Genomic DNA, 24705 nt, shown 5'->3' with positions numbered 1-24705 from the left:
TTCTATTAATAGATCTAAGTGGGGGACATAATGCAATTAACTCTATAGACGGTGGAAAAGCCTTTGACAAAATTCAATACTTGTTCCTGAAAGAAAAGAAAAAAACTCAAAAAAACAAAAAGTGATGGATACTTTTTCAACAAAATAAAAAATATATATATATTTATATATAATATATATATTAAGATGCTGGCTTCAGGATCTTATATATATACGTAGCCCCTGAAGCCAGCATCTTACTTAATGGGATAACAACACCTCCCATAATGGATTGTTGTGAGAATTGAATAAGATAACATAGGTATGGAAATTCATTCATTCAGCAAATGTTTATTGAGTATTTAAATATGCTAGGGACTATAGAGGAGAAGGAAAAAAAACCTTTCTTCTGGCTAGATTACATCCCAAGTACTGCACAAGGCTGGATATATCGAAGGTAAACAAAACAGGTATGGTTTCTGCTTCCAAGGAATTTACAGACTAATAAGGAAGGCAAAAACTAAACAAGCAAAACCACACACTGTATACATATATCAATATACAAATATAAATAGCACTAAGTGCTATGAAGGAAAGCAATAGCGGGCTATCTGTGAAAGAGAATAACAGGAGGAATCTACTTCAATTTGAATGGTCAAGGATGATCTTTCTTCAAAGATTAATTAATTAATTACAGTGTACCAGCTTTGTGCCAGGCACTGTTCTAGGTAACAGTCAATGAGCAGGAAATAAAACAAACAAAAATCAGTGTCCTTGTGGAACTTCGATTCTGGTTGGAGAAGATAGTGAATAAATAAAAAAAAATATATATGCCAAATTTTTATAAGTGCTATGTAAAATAATAAAGCAGGAGACAGAGGAGAGGGAGTTCTGGGAAGGAGGGTGACGAAAGAAAGCAGATGACATTTAAGTAAAGACCTGATGGAAATAAGGGAGTTGGCACTGATGAGACCTTAGGGTAGAGCATTCCAGAAGTGGAAATAGAAAGGCTAAGGCCCTGCCTGAAGCAGGAATGTGTTTACTGTGTGTGAGGAACAGAAAGGATAGTGTGGCTAGAGTAGAGTGGTGAAAGGAAAAAATGGTAAAAGATGAGGTCAGAAAGCTAATGAGGGTGGGGGATCAGATCATGTAGAAGCTTGTAGGCCATAATAAGACCTATAGTTTTCAATCTGAGTGTAATGAAAACATATGGAGAGTTTTGAGCAGAGGAGTGAAATGAGCTGGCTTATATTTTAAAAGCATCGCGCTAGCCGTAAAGAACTGACTGTAGAAGTACACAAGCAGAAGCAGAAAAACCAGTTAGGAGATGCCTATAATCCAGTTGAGAAATTATGGTGGTTTACACTGCAGTAGAAGTGGTGGAAATGGTGAGAAGTGGATATTCTGAGAAATGAGTGAAAAGGTTTGCTGATATATTAAATGTCGAATGCAAGTAGAATCAAGAACGGCTCCAAGGTTTTTGGCCAAAGGTCCTAGAAAGATAGAGTTATCGTTTACTGAAGAACAGATGGGGAAGGGGAGAGTTCAAGGAAAGAATTAGGACTTCAGTTTTAGACCTGTTAAATCTGAGATGTCTATTAGATATCCAAGTGGAGATACTTTTGTAAAGTGTTGGAGATACGAGATAAGATTTTTTTTAAGACCTAAGGGATGAGAAAAGCTAACTTTGAAAGAATGGGGTAAAGAGCATTGTAGCCAAAGGGAATATGAGAGCCTAAGGCAGGAAAGTCTGGCTTACTAAAGACACTGAAAGAAGGCCAGTGAGCTTACACAAAGGGAAACTAGACAAGAGGAATAAAAACAACAAGAAATGATTTTTAAAAAGAGCATCACTGTTACACAGTAATAGATAACGAATACATATTTTGGTATCTGAATGCAATGGACTGAATTGTGTTCCCCCAAATCCAAAATTCATATGTTGAAGACCTAACCCGCAATGTGACGGTATTTGGAAATGGGGCTTTGGGGAGGTAATTAGGGTAGATGAGGTCGTGAAAGTAAGGCCCTCATGATGAGTTAGTGCCCTTGTAAGAACTCTTATAAGAAGAAAAAGATGTTTCTTTCTCTCTCTCTCTCTCTGTGCCCACAAAAGAAGAGATCATGTGAGTAAACAGTGAGATGGCATCTGTCTACAAGCTAAGAGAAGAGACCTCAGAATAAAAGCTAATAGCACCTTGATCTTGGACTTCCTAGCCTCTAGAACTATGGGAAATAAATTTCTGTTGTTTGAGCTACCTAGTCTATGATATTTTGTTATGGCAGCCCAAGCAGACTAATATACTGGAAATGGAGTTACACCGAACAATAATGTAAAATATGTGAATGGCTTTGGAACCAGGAGGTGGGTTTTAAGGAAATTACTAGTGAAAGCCTAAAGTGCCTTGAAGAAACTACTAGTAGAAGCCTTGTGGTCCTTTGAAGATGGTGAAAGGCAAGGATTTGCAAAAGATAAAACCTTACTGAGGACTAGAGAAAAGGAGATCCTTGTTACAATAATAGCAGAAATTTTAGTAACACTATTACCTGCAATTTTGTGGATAATAGATAATAAGGAAAATATTGAAGTTGCCACATGGTTTCTTCCTGCTGTTTATAGTAAAACTCTATATTGCTATATTGAGGAAAGAATTGTTTAACAAAAAGAATTCAGGACTTGATGGTTTTGAAAACTCACAGCCTCTCAAGGTGGGAAAAGAGGCTAAAATTGAAAAACGGCCTTTGAACAAAGATCAAATCCACAGCGCTGCTGGGAAAACATGGTCCAAAGATGAAGCCCAAGGTGTGACAAATCTTTTGGTAAGATCTCAGAAAGATCAAAAGTGATGCCTCAGAATATGGTTCAAACAGAAAAAACCCTCTAAAGAGAAAAAGTCTGTGCCTCACAAATCCTCTCAATCAAGCAAAGGGCTGCTAGGAAGCTTAAGAATGTTATCCCTGGGCTGGCCTGGTGGCATAAGCAGTTAAGTGTGCGCACTCCACTTCGGCAACCCGGGGTTCCAGGCTTTGGATCCCGGGCGTGCACCGACGCACCACTTGTCACGCCATGCTATGGTGGCATCCCATATACAGTAGAGGAAGATGGGCACAGAAGTTAGCTCAGGGCCAATGTTCCTCAGCAGAAAAGAAGAGGATCAGCATAGGATGTTAGCTCAGGGCTGATCTCCCTCAAAAAAAAAAAAAAGAATGTTGTCCCTCAGCCATCTCAGAAGGGATCCAAGGTAGAAGAGGGCTTATCTCAAAGAGATTTTTTGGTGTAGCTTTTAGTCTAATGGAATGAATGACCCAAAAAGATTCACAGGAGACGCACAAAGTTCTTAAGATAAAAATAATCTACAGAGAGGATTCTTGGGTGTTTGCATTCTATTTTTACCTGGGAGGTGCTTTAGGTCACAGTTATGAGATTTGTGAGAATTTACTAAGCTGTACATTTACGTTTTGTGCAGTTCTCTGTATTGAGTTATAATACACAACAATGACAAATTTTAGATTTAAAAAAAAAATGCTGGGTTCAACCCACAAAGTTAATTCCATAATTTCCTAGCAGGTCACAAACCGCAGTTTGAAAAATTCTGATCTAGGGTAAGAGCTGTAGTAATGAAAGGAAATGGAAGGAAGAAACATGGTTTGGAGTTTGCAGGTAGAACTGATAGGACGTAGTGAGGGACTGGAATGGAGGAGGGGGAAGAAGCGTCAAAGATGACTCATGTTCCTGCTTTGAAAATCTGAATGGATGAAGCGCCACTTACTGAGATGAGGAAAACTAGGGAAGGAGAAAGTTTAAGAAGATGAGAAAACAGAATTAAAAGTTTGCATCTGAACATGTTAAATTTGAAATATCTGTTAAATATACAAGCAGAGATGTCAATATGCCAATTGGATATAAAAGTATAGAGGCCATCACTGACTATCCTAGGTTTGCCCCCCTCTCCCCACAAGTACATTATTTTGTTTTATTTTGTTCACAGGACTAATAATTATCTGAAATTATCTTAGTTTTTTTCAAGTGTTATTGTCTCTCCCCTATTCGAAATTTAAGCAAAATCTCACATCTCATCTGCTTATTTATTGCTTGTGAATGAATACATTAATGTCCCTAATTCTTTTTCCCTCTTGAATGTGGTCTGACTTTGCATTTTCCTACCACAAAAGAAGTGGAATATATTTCCCTATCCCTTGATTCCAAGTTTGCCATGTGACTTGTTTTGGTCAACAGCTTAAGTCTCAAAAGGCCTTGCACATTGCAGGTTACTCTCTTGTGCTTCTGCCAGCACCATGAAAATGACATGCCAGGGCTGGCCTTCTGGTCCCACGAGGACAAGAGACATATGACTCAGCCAAACAAGACTAGAACAGGCTCTCCAGTCAACCTATAGTCATATGATTGACCTAGACAAGAGGAGCTGAGCTCAGCTCAAATAAGCTGATTCCCAATCTACAAACTTGTAAACTATAATAATAAATAATCATTGTTTAAAATCACTGAGTTTTAGTGTGGTTTATTACACAGCAATAGCTAACTGATATATTGCTATATTCCAGTGCCCAGAACGATGCCTGGAATATAACGAGAGCTCAGTAATACTTTAAATAAATTATTTAACTGAAAAGAAAATGGACAAGGAAGAGCCAAAGAAGTAAAGGAAAACCAGGAGAAGGAAGTGTCATGGAGGCCAAGAGAAGACACTGTTTCAAGAAGGAAGTAATCAAAAGGGACTAATGGTGCTAAGGTCTGTTAAATTAGGATTGAAAAGTATTTACTGGATATGGCAACATAGTGATCAATGATAGCCTTGAGAAAGGGAGGAAGCCAGATTGAAATGGACTGAGTTAAAAATGGTAAGAAATAGCTACAAGAAAGAAGATTCCCATGGCCCCAAACTAGCAGTGCTCCTCTATACGATCTCATCATTCTTCCTTGAAGATTTTTTTCCTTTCTAATTACTTGATCTTGGCTATCAAACCCGGGACATTTTTCCTGCAAAGAATAGGAATGCTGAAATTTCAAGCGTGATTATTTTCTTTCTTATCTCACAGTACACAACAAGGTACTAGTTCAGGGTCATATAACAACAACAAAAAATTCTATCTGTACTATCCCATGCTTTAACTGACCAGCAAAGGGAAGCCAATCATTGACCATCAGTCAAAAGACTAGAATGGTTATCAATAAAATAAAAATCAACTGGGGCCGGCCCAGTGGCGCAGGCGGTTGAGAGCGCACGCTCTGCCGAGGCGGCCCGGGGTTCGCTGGTTCGGATCCTGGGCGCGCACCGATGCACCGCTTGTCGGGCCACACTGTGGCGGCATCCCATATAAAGTGGAGGAAGATGGGCATGGATGTTAGCCCAGGGCCAGTCTTCCTCAGCAAAAAAAGAGGAGGATTGGCAGATGTTAGCGCAGGGCTGATCTTCCTCACAAAAAAAAATAAATAAAAATAAAAATCAACTATGAAATTTAAATCTCATAAAACACCATGGAATGACAGATGATGATGGACTCCTGATGGATTCAAGTACTAAGAATAAAATTTGGTTATATAACTCCATTATCAAGAGCAAGCTTTACGTCTCATTATAATATTTAGAACTGATGAACCTCAATTTATAGTCCATGATTAAAGGAGAGAAGATTTATGTTATTTTTCCAATTTCAATTTCTTGTTTTGGAGCATTCTAGGTACTTCCTATATGATATCTTATATATAAATACTTTCTCTACAACTAAATTCTATGCAGACTACTTCTTCAACTTAATTCAAAAACCATTTGTTATCTTACATATCTTGGCATCCTTTACAGTTCCTTAATCAATACCTACTGTTTCTCATCACATGTCTATAACTACCAATAAGCCTTCAAGTTTTTTGACATACCATATTTTTCCATGTGCTCTTTTCCAGCACCCCCAAACATCTGAGGAGTAACTGGTTCAGCAGATAATCCATACTTATTGATCAGGACCTCAAGATGTTTATCAATTGGATTGGTCCTATCTGCAAACTAAGAGAAAGGAAAAAACAAAATTTAATAAGTATTTGACATAAGTATCTTTCAACTATTACAGTGTTACTAAGACATTTGCTTATTCTAAGTGCAGAGCAAACCAAAAATGGACATTGTGAATAAAATCAGTCAGGAAATGCTTTGCAGGGAAACATGGAAAGGAAAAATAATCAAGTGACCAAAGAGGTATTCATTTTTTCAAGAAACATTTATCAAGAATCCTGTATGTGTCAGTTACTACGCAAGGTGATACAATAGTGAACAAAACAGATAAAGTTCCTGCTCGTCTGGTGTTGACATTTGGGGGGGAGGGGACAAAAGATGATGAGGAAGAAAATAAATAAAAATGTAAATAATAATGCAATAAAGAATAAATCTGAGTAAGTGGATAAAGATCGTATGTGGAAGTGTTATTTTATAGACAACAGTCAGGGGAGGTCTCACTGATAAAATGATATTTGAGCAGGGATATGAGGGAGTAACAAGTCATTCATTCGGAAAACCTTGAGAGAGTAGCATCCTGGGCAGAGGGAACAGCAAGAACAAAGACCCTAAGGCAGGAGCATACTTAGGTGTTTGAGAAACGGAGTGGATTAGGATAAACTGATACTCAGAGAATGTAATCATCTCTGTTTCCATGGTTCTAGAATAGAAGAACCTAGTTCCCACTGCAAATATTCTGCAAAGGGAAAGCTAACTATTTCTTGTCAGTTTATCTACTAGACTATGAACTCCCTGAGGGTTGGAACTCTTTTTCCATATACCTTTGTATGTATAACCACTGCCTAGCATGTGGCCTTCCATATAATAAACATTCCATAAATAATTGTTGAATGAATAAATGAAGATTTTTTTTTTTGATCTACAAAGGGGTTCTAGAGGGAATACCGTTTAGACATTCTCTTTGATTAAGGCTAAAATAGGCTTAAAGGAAGAAAATCATTTGATTTGATATGATAAACAACTTGACAATACAAAGGATAAAGACAAATGAGCTGAAGGATAAAGACAAATGACCTGATAAACGGGTCTTGTGGACTCTCTAAACACAGAAATCTTAAAAATAAGTGTACATAAATATGTTTGGATGACATAGGTGAAAATTTTTTTCTGTCAAAAGACATTTTAAAAAACATACAGAAAATGTTCATATCTAAGTCAAAAAGAAATGCTAATTAAAACAGTAATATACAACTTTCTGCTTCTAGTCATAATGAATTATAGAAACCAGAATTACCCTTCTATCTTACACAACTAAAATCCTGGACAAAATATACAAAGCAACTGTTTTCAGGCAAATGGACAACATAAAGCATAATGAAGTGATCTCTGAGGGAAGGGAAATAAATAAAACGAGCATTATGATTGTCCCCAGATTACTACCTGGAAAGAGTAGGGAAGAGTAACAGAGTCCAGCAGTCTCTCGAAGTTAAATAAACAGAGTTAGGAGTTCAGAGAGACCAGGACATCTAGAATGCACAGAGAAGAGGACTGGAGAGGAGAGACAGAGAGGGCTCTCTGCAGATGTGAAGAGGGTTCCCCTTGAGTCTTAAGTGAATCTGATCAACACATGAGCATGAGGAAACTACTGAGACCAGGGAATGAATCACTAGAACAGAAGAGGCAGAACAATTCCCAGTGCTCTCACAGAGCCAGGAATAGTTCTTATTCCCAAAAATCACAGTGGAAAGATCTCTTAAAACACAGGGCATCAACAGAGTACTGAGGTTACTAGGGTCAGTTTAGCCTTAGAATAAAGGCCGTTCTGATTCTACCCAACAGAGTTTAAAAGCAAATCTCAGAAGGATCAAACCATTTCTTAAAAAAAAAACTGCCCCAGGACAAAACCCAAAATAGTCAAAGTAACAGAAAAATTCAACACCCAATAAAGTAAAGTTTACAATGTTTAGCATTCAATCACAAATTACAGGGCTAGCCCCGTGGCTTAGCAGTTAAGTCCGCACGCTCCGCTGCTGGCGGCCCGGGTTCGGATCCCGGGTGCGCACCGAGGCACTGCTTCTCCGGCCACGTTGAGGTCACGTCCCACATACAGCCACTAGAAGGATGTGCAGCTATGACATACAACTATCTACTGGGGCTTTGGGGGGAAAAAATAAATAAATGAAAATCTTTAAAAAAAAAAAAAAAGTTTAAAATAAATAAATAAATAAGAAAAACAAAATAAGAGTTACCTCATACATACAGAAAAAGCAGGTGACAAAATTCAACATACACTCATGACGGAAACTCTCAGCAAACTAAGAACAGAAGGAAACTTCCTTAATCTGATAAAGAGCATCTATGGAAAATCCACAGCTAATATATTTAATGGTGAAATTTGAATGTTTTCCCCCTATAACATATTTAATAGTGAAATTTGAATGTTTTCCCCCTATGATCAAAAACAAGGCAAAGATAAATGCTCTCACAACTTCTATTTCAACTATTATGAAGATACTAGCCAGTGGAATAATAAGGCAAAAAAAATAAAAGACATACAGATTGAAAAGGAAGAAATAAAACTGTCTTTATACGTAGATGATATGACTATTTATGCAGAAAATCCTACAGAACCTTTAAAAAGCCACTAGACTAGTAAGAGAACATAACTGGGTCACAAAATACAACTGGAAACTGGTATTAAAATAAGTGCTATTTTGGGCTGGCCCCGTGGCTTAGCAGTTAAGTGTGCGCGCTCCGCTACTGGTGGCCCGGGGTTCGGATCCCGGGCGTGCACCGACGCACCGCTTCTCCAGCCATGCTGAGGCCGCGTCTCACATACAGCAACTAGAAGGATGTGCAGCTATGACGTACAACTATCTACTGGGGCTTTGGGGGGGGGAAATAAACAAATAAAATTAAAAAAAAAATAAGTGCTATTTATAATAACATCAAAAAACTTGAAATACCTAGGGAAATTTTTAATAATATATGTCCAAGAGTTACACACTGAAAACTAAATAACAGTAGTGCAAGGAATCAAAGACCTAACTAGAGAGAGATAAACCATGTTTATGGATTGCAGGACTCAATATTGTTAAAAATGTCAGATTTCCACATATTAATCTATAAATCCACTACAATCCAGGAAGTATTTTTGCAGAAACTGACAGGCCAATTCTTAAAGTGCAGATGGAAATGCAAAGTACGAGAATGGCCAAGTCAATTTTGAAAAAGAAGAACAAAGAAAATACTCATCGCAATTGGATTTCAAGGCTTACTATAAAGTTACAGTAATCAAGAAAGTAAAGTATAGGGGCCAGCGCCATGGCGTAGCAGTTAAGTGCGTGCACTCCACTGCTGGCGGCCCGGGTTCGGATCCCAGGCGCGCACCGAGGCACCGCTTGTCAGGCCATGCTGTGGTGGCGTCCCATATCAAGTGGAGGAAGATAGGAACAGATGTTAGCCCAGGGCCAGTCTTCCCCAGCAAAAAGAGGAGGATTGGCATGGATGTTAGCTCAGGGCTGATCTTCCTCATAAAAAAAAAAAAGTATAGATAAAAGAAAAGATAGATCATAAAGACAGATCAAAGAAAAGAGTCCAGAAAAGATCCACACTACATGGTCAACTGATTATTAGCAAAGGTATCAAGGCAATTCAATGGGGAAAAAATCTTTTCAACAAATGGAGCTGAAAATAGAGGATATACATTTAAAAAAACTTGATCTTTACTTCATACCACTTACAAAAATTAACTTAAAATGGATCATAAACCCAAAATTTAAGAGCTAAAAGTATAAAACTTCTTGAAGAAAGCATAAGATTAAATCTTAGTGTCTTTGGTTAGGCAAAATGTTCTCAAATAGGACACAAAAAGCACAAAGTAGAGAAGAAAACTGATAAACTTGACTTCATCAAAATTTAAAACTTTTGCTCTTCAAAAGACACCATTTATAGGGGCCAGCCTGGTGGCATAGTGGCTAAGTTCAGGCACTCTACTTCGGTGGCCCGAGGTTCGCAGGTTCGGATCCTGGGCACAGACCTATGCACCACTCATCAAGCCATGCTGTGGGGGTATCCCACATACAAAACAGAGGAAGAGGGGCACAGATGTTAGCTCAGCGCTAATCTTCCTCAGCAAAAAGAAGAAGATTGGCAACGGATGTTAGCTCAGGGCCAATCTTCCCCCCACACACAAAAAAAACGACACCATCTATAAAATGAAAAGGCAAGTCCAGAGAGTTGGAGAAAATACTTGTAAAACGTATCTAACAAGAGCTTGTATCTATCTAGAATACATAAAGAACTCTTATAACACAATAATAAGAAAATAAACAAATAATAATTGGGCAGAAGGTTTCCACAGTCATTGAATTTGCCAAAGAAGATATACCAATGGCAAATAAAAACATGAAAACATGCTCACCACCATTAAATATTAGGGAAATACAAATTAAATTCACAAGATACCACTATACACCCATTAGTGTGAAGAAAATTTAAAAGAATGATGATCACAAGAAAACTATACACCAATATCTCTTATGAATGTAGATGAAAAAATTTTCAACAAAATACTAGCAAACTGAACGCAGCAACATATAAAAGGATTATACTTGTGACCAAGTGGGATTTATCCCAGGAATGCAAGGTTGGTTTAATATGGTAAAATCAACTAATGTAATACACCATATCAACAGAATAAAGTACAAACACCACACAATCATCTCAATAGACACAGAAAAAGCATTTGACAAAATCCAAAACACTTTCATGATTAAAAAAACACTCAAAAAACCAGGAAAAGAAGGGAACTTTCTCAACCTGATTAAAGGTATCTACCAAAACCCCACAGGTAACATCATACTTAAAAGACTGAATGTTTCCCCCATAAAATCAGAAACAAGATGAAGATGTCTGCTCTCATCACTTCTATTCAACATTGCACTGGAAGTTCTAGCCAGGGCAATTAGGCAAGAAAATAAATAAAAGGCAATAATATTGAAAAGAAAGAAGTAAAACTACATTTGCAGATGAGGTGATCTTCCACATAGAAAATTCTAAGGAATGCACTAACAACTATTAGAATAAATAAGTTCATCAAGGTTACAGGATACAAGATCAATACATAAACACTAGATATATTTCAGGGCCAGCCCTGTGGCATAGTGGTTAAGTCCAGCATGCTCCACTTTGGCGGCCTGGGTTCACAGGTTCAGATTCTGGGTGCGGACCTACACCACTCATCAAGCCACGCTGTGGCAGCAACCCACACACAAAACAGAGGAAGACTGGCACAGATGTCAGCTCAGGGCTAATCTTCCTCAAGCAAAAAAAAAAAAAAAAAAAAGGAAGACTGGCAACAGATGTTAGCTCAGAGCAAATATTCCTCACAAAAAAAAAAAAAATTAGATATATTTCCACACACTTGCCAAGAACAACTCAAAATGAAATTAAGAAAATAATTCCAGGGGCTGGCCCTGTGGCACAGTGGTTAATCATGTGCAATCCGCTTCGGCAGCCTGGGATTCACAGGTGTGGATCCCAGGTGTGCACCGACACACCACTTGTCAAGCCATGCTGTGGCGGCAACCCATATAAAGTAGAGAAAGATCAGCACAGATGTTAGCCCAGGGCCAATGTTCCTCAGCAAAAAGAGGAGGATTGGCAACGGATGTTAGCTCAGGGCTGATCTTCCTCACAAAAAAAAAAAGAAAAGAAAAGAAATTCCATTTATAAAAGCATCAAAAAGAATAAAATACTTAGGAATAAATTTAACAAAAGAAGTGTACAACTTATACTCAGAAAAATAAAAACATTACTGAAAGAAATTAAAGAAGATCTATTTTAAATAAATAGAAAGACATTTCATGCTCATGAATGGAAGATTTCAGATTGTTAAAATGGCAGTCCTCCTCAAACTGATATACAGATTCAACACAATCCCAGTCAGAATCCCAACTGGTTTCTTTGCTAATATTGATAAGCTGATCCTAAAATTCATATGGAAACTCAAGGGACACAGTATAGCCAAAACAATCTAGAAAAAGAAGAATTTAGAGGACTCTTACTTCCTAATTTCAAAATTTTCTAAAAAACAATAGTAACCAGAATGGTGTGGTATTGGCATAGGGATATATAGATCAATGGAATAGAATTGAGAGTACAAAAATAAACCCTCACAATTACAGTCAATTTATTTTCGACAAGGGTGCCAAGACAAATCAATGGGGTGAAGGATAGTCTTTTCAAAAAAATGGTGCTGGGACAACTGGACATCCACAAGCAAAAGAATGAAGCTGGACCCCTACTTCACACCATATGAAAAAATTAACACAAAAGGGAACAAAGACCTATGTGTAACAGCTAAAACTACAAAATTCTTACAAGAAAACATAAAAGTAAATTTTCAAGATCTTGAATTTGGCAATGGTTTCTTAGATATGACACCAACAGCATAAGCAACAACAATAAAAAACAGAAAAATTGAACTGCATCAAAATTTAAAACTTCTGTGCCTCAAAGGACATCATTAAGAAAGTGAAAAGACAAGCCACTGAATGGGAGAAAATATTTGCAAATCATCTATCTGATAAGAGACTTGTATCTAGAATATATAAAGAACTCTTACAACTCAATAATAAAAAAATAACCTAATTTAAAAATGGGCAAAGGATGTGAATAGACATTTCTCCAAAAAAGATACATGAATGGCCATTAAACACATGAAAAGATATCAACATCCTTAGCCATCATGGAAATGCAAATCAAAACCACAAGGAGATACCACTTCACATCCACTAGGATAGCTATAACAAAACAGACAGACAATAACAAGTGTCCGCAAGACGTGGCGAAATTGGAACTCTCATTGTTATGGTCTAAATTGTGTCCTCCCCCCCAAATTCATATGTTGAATCCCTAATCACCAATGTGACTGCATTTGGAAATAGTGCTTTTAGGAGATAATTAAGGTTAAATGAGATTATAAGGGTAGGATCCTAATCCTTAGGATTGATGGCCTTACACAAAAAGAAAATACGTTTCTCTCTCCCCACCCCTGCAAAAGCACTCACCAAGGAAAAAGCCATGTGAAGACACAGGGAGAAGGAGACTGTCTACAAGCTAGGAAGAGAGCCCCCACCAGGAATCAAATTGGCTGGTATCTTAATCTTGGACTTCCCAGCCTCCAGAAATGTAAGACATAAACTTCTGGTGTTTAAGCCACCCAGTCAATGGTATATTTTTATGGCAGCCCAAGCAGACTAATACACTCATACATTGTTGGCAGGACTGTAAAATGGTGTGGCCATTTGGAAAAGTTTGCTAGTTCCTCAAAATGTTAAACAGTTATCATTTGACCCAGCAATTCCACTTCTAGGTATATACCTAAGAGAACTGAAAACATACCTCCATACAAAATCTTGTACACCAATGTTCATAGGAGCATTATTCACAAAAGACAACAAGTGGAAGCAACTTAAGTGTCCATCAATTGATGAATGGATAAACAAAACATGATATAATCACACAATAGAATATTATTTGGCGGGCCGGCCCTGTGGCTTAGCGGTTAAGTAAGCGCGCTCCGCTACTGGTGGCCCGGGTTCAGATCCAGGGCGTGCAGCGACGCACCACTTCTCTGGCCATGCTGAGGCCACATCCCACATACAGCAAATAGAAGGATGTGCAACTATGACATACAACTATCTACTGGGGCTTTGGGGGAAAAAAACGAGGATTGGCAATAGATGTTAGCTCAGAGCCGGTCTTCCTCAGCAAAAAGAGGAGGATTAGCACAGATGTTAGCTCAGGGAAGATCTTCCTCACAAAAAAAAAAAAAAAAGAAAGAATATCATTTGGCAATAAAAAAGAATGGAGTACTGATATATGCTACAACAGAAATGAACCTTGAAGACTTTAAGCTAAGTGAAAGAAGCCAGACACAAAAGACCACATATAGCATGATTCTGTTTATGTGAAATATCCGGAATAGACAAATCCATAAAGACAGAAAGTAAATTAGTGGTTGTCCGGGGCTGGGCTGGAGGTAGAGGGGAAAGGAGAAGGACTGCTAATATGTTTAGGGTTTCTTTTTAGGGTGTTAAAAAAAGTCTAAAATTAGATTGTAGTGATAGTTGCACAACTCTGTGAATATACTAAATATCACTGAACTGTACACTTTAAATGGGTGAATTTTATGGTTTGTGAAATATATCTCAATGAAGCTAACCAAAAAAAAAAAAATGAAAAGAAACCAAGCTTCAGATGCCCTGAAAACCATAAGAGTAGAGGGTATTTACAGACTCTACAAACAAATTCATAGGGAAGACCGAATTATTTCTATAACAACACAGGCCTACTTATTTTATAAAATATAATGGTGCCTTACCTTCTAGGTTTATGGTTAAATGAAAATAAAGGAGTATTTATTTGCTTTTACTTCTTTGGATTTTGGAGAATACTGTGTTGATAAAGTACAAAATCTCCAGAATAACTCCCTAATACTGTGGAAATGGTGATGACTTAGAAACAAACAAAAAAATGCTCAACCTCAATATTAATTAAAAAAATACTAATAAAAATAGCAATGAGATATTTTTCAACTAACAAATTAGCAAAGATCAAAAAGAATAATGTGCATCTTTGAGAAGGGTATAGGGAGAAAAAATAAAATAGATACTCTCATACACTCTTGGTGGAAACACAAAGTCCATAATCTTTGTGGCAATATGAATCAAAAGCCTTAAAAATGTATATATCTTTGACTCAGCAATTCTACTTTTAGGAATATATTCTAGAGATGATTAATGATATTTGCAAAGATACATGTTTAAAGGTGCTCATAGGGGCCAGCCCTGTGGCTTAGCGGTTAAGTGCGTGCACTCCGCTACTGGCGGCCCAGGTTCGGATCCCCGATGCACCACTTCTCCGGCCATGCTGAGGCTGCGTCCCACATACAGCAACTAGAAGGCTGTGCAACTATGACATACAACTATCTACTGGGGCTTTGGGGGGAAAAAATAAATAAAAGAAAAAAAAAATTTAAAGGTGCTCATAAATTTTTTTAATAAAATAATTAAAAACAAAAAAATACTACTACTAAATGACAAAATCCAACAAAACAAGGGAGTCAAAATTAAGAATTCTATGATAGAAAAATATTTGACAACAGCAGTCAAACTCATCAAGTTGTGTACATTATGTACAGCTTTTTGAATATCAAAAAATTTAAAAATAAAAAGCAGTGAAAAATTAAGCTATTTAAATATAGAGAAAAAATTTAATAACTGTGGGAATTATGGTTGCAAAAGAATGTAAATGTTATAAACTTTGTTAACGTAAAAATAGATAGCTAACAAAAATCAGGACTTAGGGAAGGGGGAGAAGGATGTTAAAGTGTGCTAATCTCCTCTTTCTTCAGAGCAGAGAATCAACAGAAACTAAAGTTGAAATGTGCAGTTTTAAAAATTACTTCAACTTCAAATTTTTCCTAATACTTTTTTCCTAGCTATAGAGGGATCTTTTTGGAAATGATATCTTTTAGGGCTAAGGAACATTTATATTTATAGCAATTCTTTCAGTTCTACTTTAGTTTCGTTTCCTTTGGTTAAATTTGAGAAAAAAATAAATATCTTTGTTTAAAATAGCATATGAGGTATGATTCCCTTTAAAACTATGTCTATTGATTCACCTGTAAGTACACATAGGAAAATGTGTAACATGTTGTTCACTAGGTGTTAATGATAGATAGTTCTATTTATATCATAGGTGTTAATGACAGTGGGATTTGGGGAAACGTTTTTCTCCTTTGGATTTTACTGTCTTGTTTGAAGTTCTTTATAATTAGTATGAATCCTTTTTTGCAAATAAAGTTATTATTCTTTAAAAGAAAAAGTTCATATCTTTTACTAAATAATATCACTTTGGAATCTATACTAAGAAAATAATCAAGTACAGAAAAATATTATTGAAATTATATTCATCGTAGCATAATTTATAATAAAGAAATAATCTAAATGTCCAATAATAGGAGCAATGCTAAGTAAATTATCATACAGCCACATGATAAATTGTAACGTAGTCATTAAAATTTTTGCTTATAAATAATTTTTAATATGAAATAATACTCAAATTATAAGGTTAAGTGAAGAATGAAGTTCATCATATAGATATAGCACAATCTCAACTTTTTTTGGCTAAATTAGCAAATCAGTAATGATAACTGGAATTATAGGTGATTATTTCCTCTTTATGTTTTCTGTATTCTTCCATTTTCTATGACTTTTACAACAAGGAAAATAAAATTTTTAAGATACCTCCTTTTTTTTTGTGAGGAAGATCAGCCCTGAGCTAACATCCATGCTAATCCTGCTCTTTTCGCTGAGGAAGACCAGCTCTGAGCTAACATCTATTGCCAATCCTCCTCCTTTTTTTTTCCCCCAGAGCCCCAGTAGATAGTTGTATGTCATAGCTGCACATCCTTCTAGTTGCTGTATGTGGGACGCGGCCTCAGCATGGCCGGACAAGTGGTGCGTCGGTGCACGCCCAGGATCCGAACCCGGGCCGCCAGCAGCAGAGTGCGCGCACTTAACCGCTAAGCCATGGGGCCGGCCCAAAATGTTTAAGATAAACAGCTCCCATAAGAGTGGGCCACGAAAATGTAAAAATTAGCTATAGAATTCTGCAAACCTTTTCAAACAAACATATAAACGCTCATAAAACTTTGGCATTTGCCATTCTAAATATCTGAGGGTGAAATATCTATTTTGCCCTTTGCCCTACGTCTTAAGTCAGTTTGGGCTGCTATAACAGAATACCAAAGACCAGGTGCATTAAACAACTAACATTTATTTCTCACAATTCTGGAGACTGGGATCCAAGATCAAGGTGTCAGCAGACCTGGTGTCTGGTGAGAGCCCGTTTCCTGGTTCGCAGACAGCTGTCTTCTCAAGGTATCCTCACATGGCCAGAGCAGAGAGGAAGCAAACTCTCTCAAGTCTGTAAAGGCACTAATCCCATCATGAGGACTCTTCCACCTCCATAACCTAATTCTCCCAAAGGCCTCAGCTCTAACTACCAGCACATTGGAAATCAGAATTTTAACATATGAATTTTAGAAGGTATATAAACATTCAGTTGACCCTAGGAAGTTAAAAACACAGCAACAGCCCAGGTTCCCAGCCTAAAGAGAGAATGAGGAGATGTCCTGGCAAAAAATAAAGAACAAGAATATATCTTTCCTCTACATGATCTCTTTCTTCTTCAGTAAATTTAATTCCTAATTTTCTCCAATGTTTGTTTCAGATATGAACAGGCCTACAATGGCAGCCAATCCCAGACTGTCTCTGATGCCTGAAGTCCTACCAAGAACTGACTTAACCACTCCCTCCTTGCTTGCTGCTGACGTGAGGACCAACTGAATCACATGCTTAGATGGACCAAAAATACATGGTCAGAGGCCATTTTGAATGGCAACATTCCAGCCCTGAAGAAGTTATAAAACTAGCCAAAACAAACCAACTGGTAGGAAGTGCCAACATCAGGAACCATAGACGCATGTCACCTCGTAAGAGCAGCAGCCTCTTAAGTCCCTTTCTTGGCTACACTAAGGTCTGTACAGAAAAAAATAATGTGCAAGCCATATATGTAATTATAAATTTCCAAGCAGCCATATTAAAAAAGAAAAAGAAACAGGTGAAATTAATTTGAATATATTCACTTAACTCAATACATCCAAAATATTACAATTTCAACATAAAGAAATACAAAAAATTGAGACATTTTACATTCTTTTTTCATCCTAAATCTTCAAAATCCAGTGTGTATTTTATGCTTACAACACAACCCAACTCAGATCTATATTTTCATTGGAAACATTTTATCTATGTGTAGATTTCACGAAGTTTGCACTTGTAAGAGTATATTCACATGCCTAAATTATTCCAAATATACTTACCAGTTTTCCAGTAACTGAATTTAGTATTAGTTTAAGTTTAAATTAATCAAACTAAAATAAAAATTCAGTTCCTCAGTTTTACTAACCACATTTTACTAAGAGCGCAATAGCCACATGTGGCTAGTGGCTACCTGCCATGTATATTTGTTTGTTGTGAATAGCACTCCCAGTGCAACAAGTATTCTTTTTAGGTCAAAGTAATAATTCTCCCTCACATAAGAAAGAATTATTCCTTTGTTTGCAGCATACCCATAAAAAAGGAAAAATTAAGACACATCAACTGAAGGGAAATACATAGGACAAATACAGAAACCAAAACTTAACAGCAAAGCAGGAGTGGGAAGTTAAGGCCTCTGCTATAGAGACCCACCTAGGGGCCATAAACAGAAACACCAAGTTATTTTTTGCTACATTCAAATAGACTATTCAATCACCCGATTTTTTTTCCCCCCCAAAGCTCCAGTAGATAGTTGTACGCCATAGCTGCACATCCTTCTAGTTGCTGTATGTGGGATGCGGCCTCAGCATGGCCGGAGAAGCGGTGCGTCGGTGCGTGCTGGGGATCCGAACCCAGGCGGCCAGCAGCGGAGCGCTCGCTCTTAACCGCTAAGCCACCGGGCCGGCCCAATCAATCACCTGATTTTTAAATTTAGGATTAAAAATACAAAATCTTAATAAATTCCGTTACAAATTGCTATAATCTACTTTGAAGCAGCGCTTGGTACCATGCAGGCCCACGGAGCCCCTCCGGCTTCACGGCACTCTTGCAGGCGTCCCCAGTGAGTTCTCCCGAAACCCGGACCTCCTTATTCAAGTCATAGGTCCTGACTTTTACTTGAGCTGTTTCAAGTCTTAAGACTAGGTGGCTTAAGAGGGTACTGGTACATTTCCTAGGTAAGAGGAACCCAGGGGGAATTTCCTAGGTAAGAGGAACCCAGGGGAAATTTCCTAGATAAGGGCAACCCAGGGGGAATTTCCTAGGTAAGAGGAATCCAGGGGGAATTTCCTAGGACAGGGAAGCCTAGGGGAAACTTTGGAGTGAATGGGACAGGCTGACCATTTTAATTTGGCTTTAAATTGGAAAGAATTGTGACTATAAAGTCTGAACAAATTGTTTAATAGCAAAATGAGAGACTGAAAACTCATTCTGACCCACTACACTGTCCTTAGAAATTGTTCAGAGTTTATAGTAAAATGAAACTAAAAGAAAACAGGAAATCATGTTTCTAAAAGCCAACCAATTCCCAAACAGGCAGCCGCCCCCTGGAACCCCAGCTGGCTTCATGTACAATACGTACGGTGGAGCGGATACTTGAAAGTGCTTAACAAAATGAGAATAACCGTAAATGGCTGGATCTTAGGATCAAGATAACCCGGGATAATTTAAGTTACAGTGGCCACTTTGGGGCTCCTGTGAGCCTCCAAAACTTGTACATTGGCTATTATAAGGAACGTTCCAATTAGATAAGATCACTTAAGAAGTGAGCTTATTAAGTCACGGCTTTAAGGACACCCAGGTAATCTAACCTTTGAAGGAGGACCCAATATAAGCCTCTCCCAGGGTTAATGAGACTGAGAGATTTTCTGGGAAACTGCTACCCTTAAACAGTCAAGGGGAAACTAAAATTAAAAAATTAATGGAGTTGTTTAATGCTGCCAGAATAATGTTTGTCCTGGCCGAAACCTGACAAGATATTTGGAAGGATTTAGTAACTTATGATCAGAAATTCAGCCAAACTGGAAGTTGATATTCAAAGCCTGATAGGAATTTTTTTTTCTTTTTTGGTGAGGAAGATTGGCCCTAAGCTAACATCTGTTGCCAATCTTCCTCTTTTTGCTGAGGAACATTAGCCCTGAGCTAACATCTGTGCCCATCTTCCTCTATTTGCATGTGGGACGCTACCACAGCATGGTTTGAAGAGCAGTGTGTAGGACCGTGCCTGGGATCTGAACCTGCAAATCCTGGGCCACCGAAGTGGAGCATGAAAACTTAACCACAACACCACTGGGCTGGCCCCAGAAATTTTTTTAAGGCCTTCTTCCCTAAATAAAGATAAAACTAAATACCTAGAGGGAAAGAAGCAAATTAAGGAAAATTTTTTTAAACAGAGGCTATAAAATCTTTGTTGTATCTGTCTGTGTGTTTGTGTGTGTCTATATATATATTACATACATGATATTTTTCTACCTCCAGATGGTATACTTTATAGAGAAGATCTATTTAATTGGCTTAAAGTAAGCACTTACATAAATTGTTTCTAAATGTAATAAAAACTAACCCAAATGTCTTTCAAGTTAACATTATATAAAATAATCTTTGGTAAATGAAAGCTTGTTTAAGTTTGTTGGTTTGATTGAAAAAGGCATGTCCTCAGAGTTATCAGATTGGATATGATGCAGACATGCAGCTTGGGTTTACTAGTCAAATAAGCTCATGTATCTCTATTACAACATTTGTCAGCAAAACAATAGCTTAGAATGATCACTGATTTTGTCTGATGTCTCCAAGTCTTTATAGGCAATCTAAATAATTATTGGAAACAGGTTAAATAAATGTAAAAAAGGTAACAGTTTTGGGGGAAACTTTTAACAATGATTGTGTATTACGATGTATGCACTTACAAATTAAGATGATGGCTCACTGCTTTAGTGTGACATAAAGTTTTTGTGAGTAATCTAAATATGATTGTTACAAACAAATGGTCTAAACGTAAGTGAGATAAGAGTTAATAGACAAATTTTTAGCAACAATTAGTTGCTAATGACATAAGTACTTAAATAGCTTCCAGGGCTATTTAAGCAGTTAAGTTTGTGCGTTTGCTCCGCTTCATCGGCCCAGGGTTGCCGGTTCGGATCCTGGGCGCGGACCTATTCACCGTTCATCAAGCCATGCTGAGGCAGCATCCCACATAGAAAAGCTACAACTCTACAACTGTGATACACCACTACGTGCTAGGGCTTTGGGGAGGAAAAAAAAGAAAAAGAGGAAGATTGGCAACAGATGTTAGCGCAGGGCCAATCCTCCTCAAAATATTTTTTTAATTAAAAAATAGGTTCCAAAATATCTTTAGTAACTTGAAACTTCGAAGTTTTGCTAGGTTAATTTAAATGATAAAAATTCATTGAGTATCTAGATCATTTCCAAATAAGATAAATATTGAAACCTTAATTGCTAAACATATCTAAGTTTACCTACCACAGAGAAACCAGAAGATGTTTGGGTCTATTAGTAAACATGTCTTGTATTTTATTAAAAGATTGTACTATGAAGTAGCATGTTTTTAGAAATTATAAAATTTATAAAAATTATAAATTTGCCAAGCCACAGAATGCAAATATAGAGGAGCAGAATTTGCCATCTCAAGATGTGTCTCTTTGGCATGAGGATTATTTTGGGCTGGTTATTGGTTTTTGGGGGGGGGTTTGGTGAGGAAGATTGGCCCTGAGCTAATATCTGTGCCAATCCTCCTCTTTTTTGCTTGAGGAAGACTGGCCTTGAGCTAACGTCTACGCCAATCTTCTACTTTATATGTGGGTCACCGTCACATCATGGCTTGATGAGTGGTGTAGGTCCACGCCCGGGATCCGAGCCGTCAAACCTGGGCCACCAAAGCAGAGTGCACCAAACTTAACCAATACACCACTGGGCCAGCCCCTAGGCTAGTTACTTTTCAAAAACTGCAGAGTGGGAGAAGCTCTGAAAACCAAGTAGAAGTCACCCTTTGTAAGAGACATTTACATTTGTAAGGGAAATCTCCATTTGTAAAGGTGTCTCCCTCTCTGTACCAGGAAGACAGGGATGACTTTATCTCTAGAAACTCTTATCAATGCAGAAGGCAAAGACTTAAATCTGCATAATAACCTTACTCTTGTTTACTGTGCCTTTTCTGGTAATCTCCCATAACTGACTCCCCCCACCCCCAATATCCTCCTTTGTCTTTAGCTTAAGATGGCCTAAGGTGGCAACCCCGGCCATTCTGACGAGTCACTCAGCTTTCCTGGGTTTCTTCCATGTATAGGTTATTAAACTTTGTTTGATTTTCTCCTGTCTCATGTCAATTTAATTCTTAGACCAGCCAGAAGGACCTAGAGGGTAGAGGAATTGTCTTTCTCCCCTACACTAATATAAAAGATAGTTTATAATTGCTTACCTCTGAGTTTCCACTAAAAATTAAGGTTTGTAAGGGTTAAAAATTCTAATTAATATATGTGATTAAAGCTACCAAAAGTAAGGGAAACATCTTTGTATTCAAGGCAAGTAAGATGTATGTTTTCAGTAAAGACGGTATAAGAAAAGGAAGTATTTTTGTCTGTTTTGTTAAGAAAGATAAATTTGTCCCAAAGTACTAGAAGGAAAAAAAAAAAAAAGAAAGGCATGGGACAAATTCTGAATATAAAAAGAAAGTTATAGGAGGTTTGCTGAAGAGGAACCTTGAGGAAAAAGTTTTATGTGTGGTCAAGTTGGCTAAGATTAAAATGAACTTAATTAAGCAAATAAGTTTTAATATCAAAAGCAAGCTGGTGCAAAATGAGAATTTGGTTTTCTCTTTCTTTTTTTTTGGTGAGGAAGAGTAGCTCTGAGCTAACATCTGCTGCCAATCTTCTTCTTTTTGCTTGAAGAAGACTATCCCTGAGCTAACATCTGTGCCAATCTTCCTCTATTTTGTATGTGGGACACCACCACAGCATGGCTTGATGAACGGTGTGTAGGTTCGTGCCCGGGATCTGAACTCATGAACCCCAGGCCGCCAAAGTGGAGCATGTGAACTTAACTACTACACCACTGGGCCGGCCCTTCTTTTTCTTAAAAGGATAATTTTCCTGGACTTTTAGTCTGTTCTTGATAATGAAATTATAACAGGTTTTTCTCTACCTTTGAGTAAATCTACCTAAAAGGCAGAAATCCTACGTTTTGTCAAAACAATTTCCTACGTTCTAAAAGGCTGAAATTTCTCTATTAAAAGAACTAAGGTTTTTTTTTACCTGTTTGTCTTTAACATCTGTTATCACTTTAGTTAAATGGATAACTAAGCATTATTTCACAGTGCCCAGTGTTTCAGAGTGACACAAGGTCAGCACACACCTCATCTTATTTGACCAAGTGCTTTAAAACTTTTTGATATTTTTGACAAGTTTCCCCAAAAATTCAGATCCTAAATGAACTCTTTCTTTTGACCTGAATAAAAAAAATTTCTTTTTCTTTGAGAATTTTCAGAGGGCCCCTGGGACTTCTCAAAGAAATTTGTTCTCCCTATAAAGAGGGAGATACTGAACTAATTAGGCTTGCTGGGTATGGTAAATTGCATGGGAAACATTGTCAAGTAAAGGATGATAAACCTCGTTAGGTTATACTGCGTAGGTAAATATTATTCACTATCTTAACCCTGCTACCATGCTTCCAGCACCAGAGGGAAACAATCACAACCGCATTCTATTATCTAATTTGGTTTACAGATGGGTCCTACTTACAGGATAAGCAAGAATATTATCAAGCTGGATTTGCTAGCCTCGAGAATGCCCACTACTTTCTATTAACACTGCTAACCCAGTAAAAGATTTCCTTCTACAGGCTCAAGAAATCCCCATAGTAAAAGAGAAACAAAGGTGGGAACAAAAAGGAGGAATTTTTGACACCACTGCACAGATGTGGTTCCGGCCTGCTAACCAACGATAGTGCCAACTGGAGCACAATTGCCACTGCTCCAGCATATGCATCAATGGCCCACAGGGCAACTGAAAAGATGATTTGATGGGGAAAACAATATTTTTGGAAATTTTCTCCCGCAGTGGCTCATAAAGCATATGCTCATTGTACTATCTGTCCTAAGTATAATCCTAAGAAAACACTTCATGGGTTGCAAGTCACTTTTCCCTTCCTAGGGGACCCTTTGAGGTATGGCAATTGAATTTTGTTCAAATGCCACCATCTCAAGGATATAAATATCTTAGTAATGATATGTGTGTTCTCACATTGGCTTGAGGCCTTTCCCTGCAGAAGAGCAATGGCTTTATTGTAGGTAAATTACTGGAAAGGATAATTCCTATTTAGGGAATTCCTACCGAGTTACACAGTGACCAGAGAACGCATTTCATGGGACAAACAATTAAACCTATGTGACATTTGGCCAATAATGCAACATTTTAACTAATGGTACAATCAAAACTCAATTGGCAAAGCTTTCAGAAGCATTTAATCTCTCAAAAGCTCTTCCACTACTACTACTTTTTTCGTTTTTGAGGAAGATTGGCCCTGAGCTAACATCTGTTGCCAATCTTCCTCCTCTTTTTCCTTTTTTCTCCCCAAAGCCCCAGTAGATAGTTGTATGTCATAGTTGTACATCCTTCTAGTTGCTGTATGTGGGACGCTGCCTCAGCATGGCTTGATGAGCGAGGCATAGGTCCACACCCAGGATCTGAACAGACAAACCCCGAGCCGCCAAAGTGGAGCACGTGAACTTAACCACTAGGCCACCAGGCCGGCCCCCTGCTACTACTTCTTAATTTTAGATCTACCCTTTTTGGTAAACATCGGCTGTCTCCATTTGAAATAATAACAGGACAGCCTATGCAATTAGATGACGAAGTGTATGAACCAACTTTGCTTAAGGTGGATATATTACACTGTTGTCAGGGTCTCATCAAGGTGCTTAAAAGAAATGAAAGGTTGGTAGCTGATTCCTTTCAGAGAGAGCTCCCAGGAGACAAAGACCTTAAGGATCATGGACCATAACCTGGAGAATTTATTTATTGGAAGAGGCATCAAATAAAAGACTCTCTGCAGCCCCGTTGGAGAGGACCATA

At 37.7% G+C, this 24705-nt stretch overlaps 1 protein-coding gene across 1 annotated transcript in view; it reads right to left on the bottom strand.

Annotated features, from left to right (window-relative positions):
• SCP2 (sterol carrier protein 2) overlaps positions 1–24705 on the bottom strand; it is a 126845-nt gene that overhangs the window by 79034 nt on the left and 23106 nt on the right. Inside the window, exon 6 of the mRNA XM_058552445.1 lies at positions 5876–6002. Coding sequence (XP_058408428.1) covers positions 5876–6002 — 127 coding nt within the window. The remainder of the gene's footprint in view (positions 1–5875; positions 6003–24705) is intronic.

This window comes from Diceros bicornis, chromosome 13 (assembly GCF_020826845.1).
Source record: "Diceros bicornis minor isolate mBicDic1 chromosome 13, mDicBic1.mat.cur, whole genome shotgun sequence".
Taxonomy (NCBI): Eukaryota; Metazoa; Chordata; class Mammalia; order Perissodactyla; family Rhinocerotidae; genus Diceros; species Diceros bicornis.
This window is presented reverse-complemented; position numbering and strand designations above follow the sequence as displayed.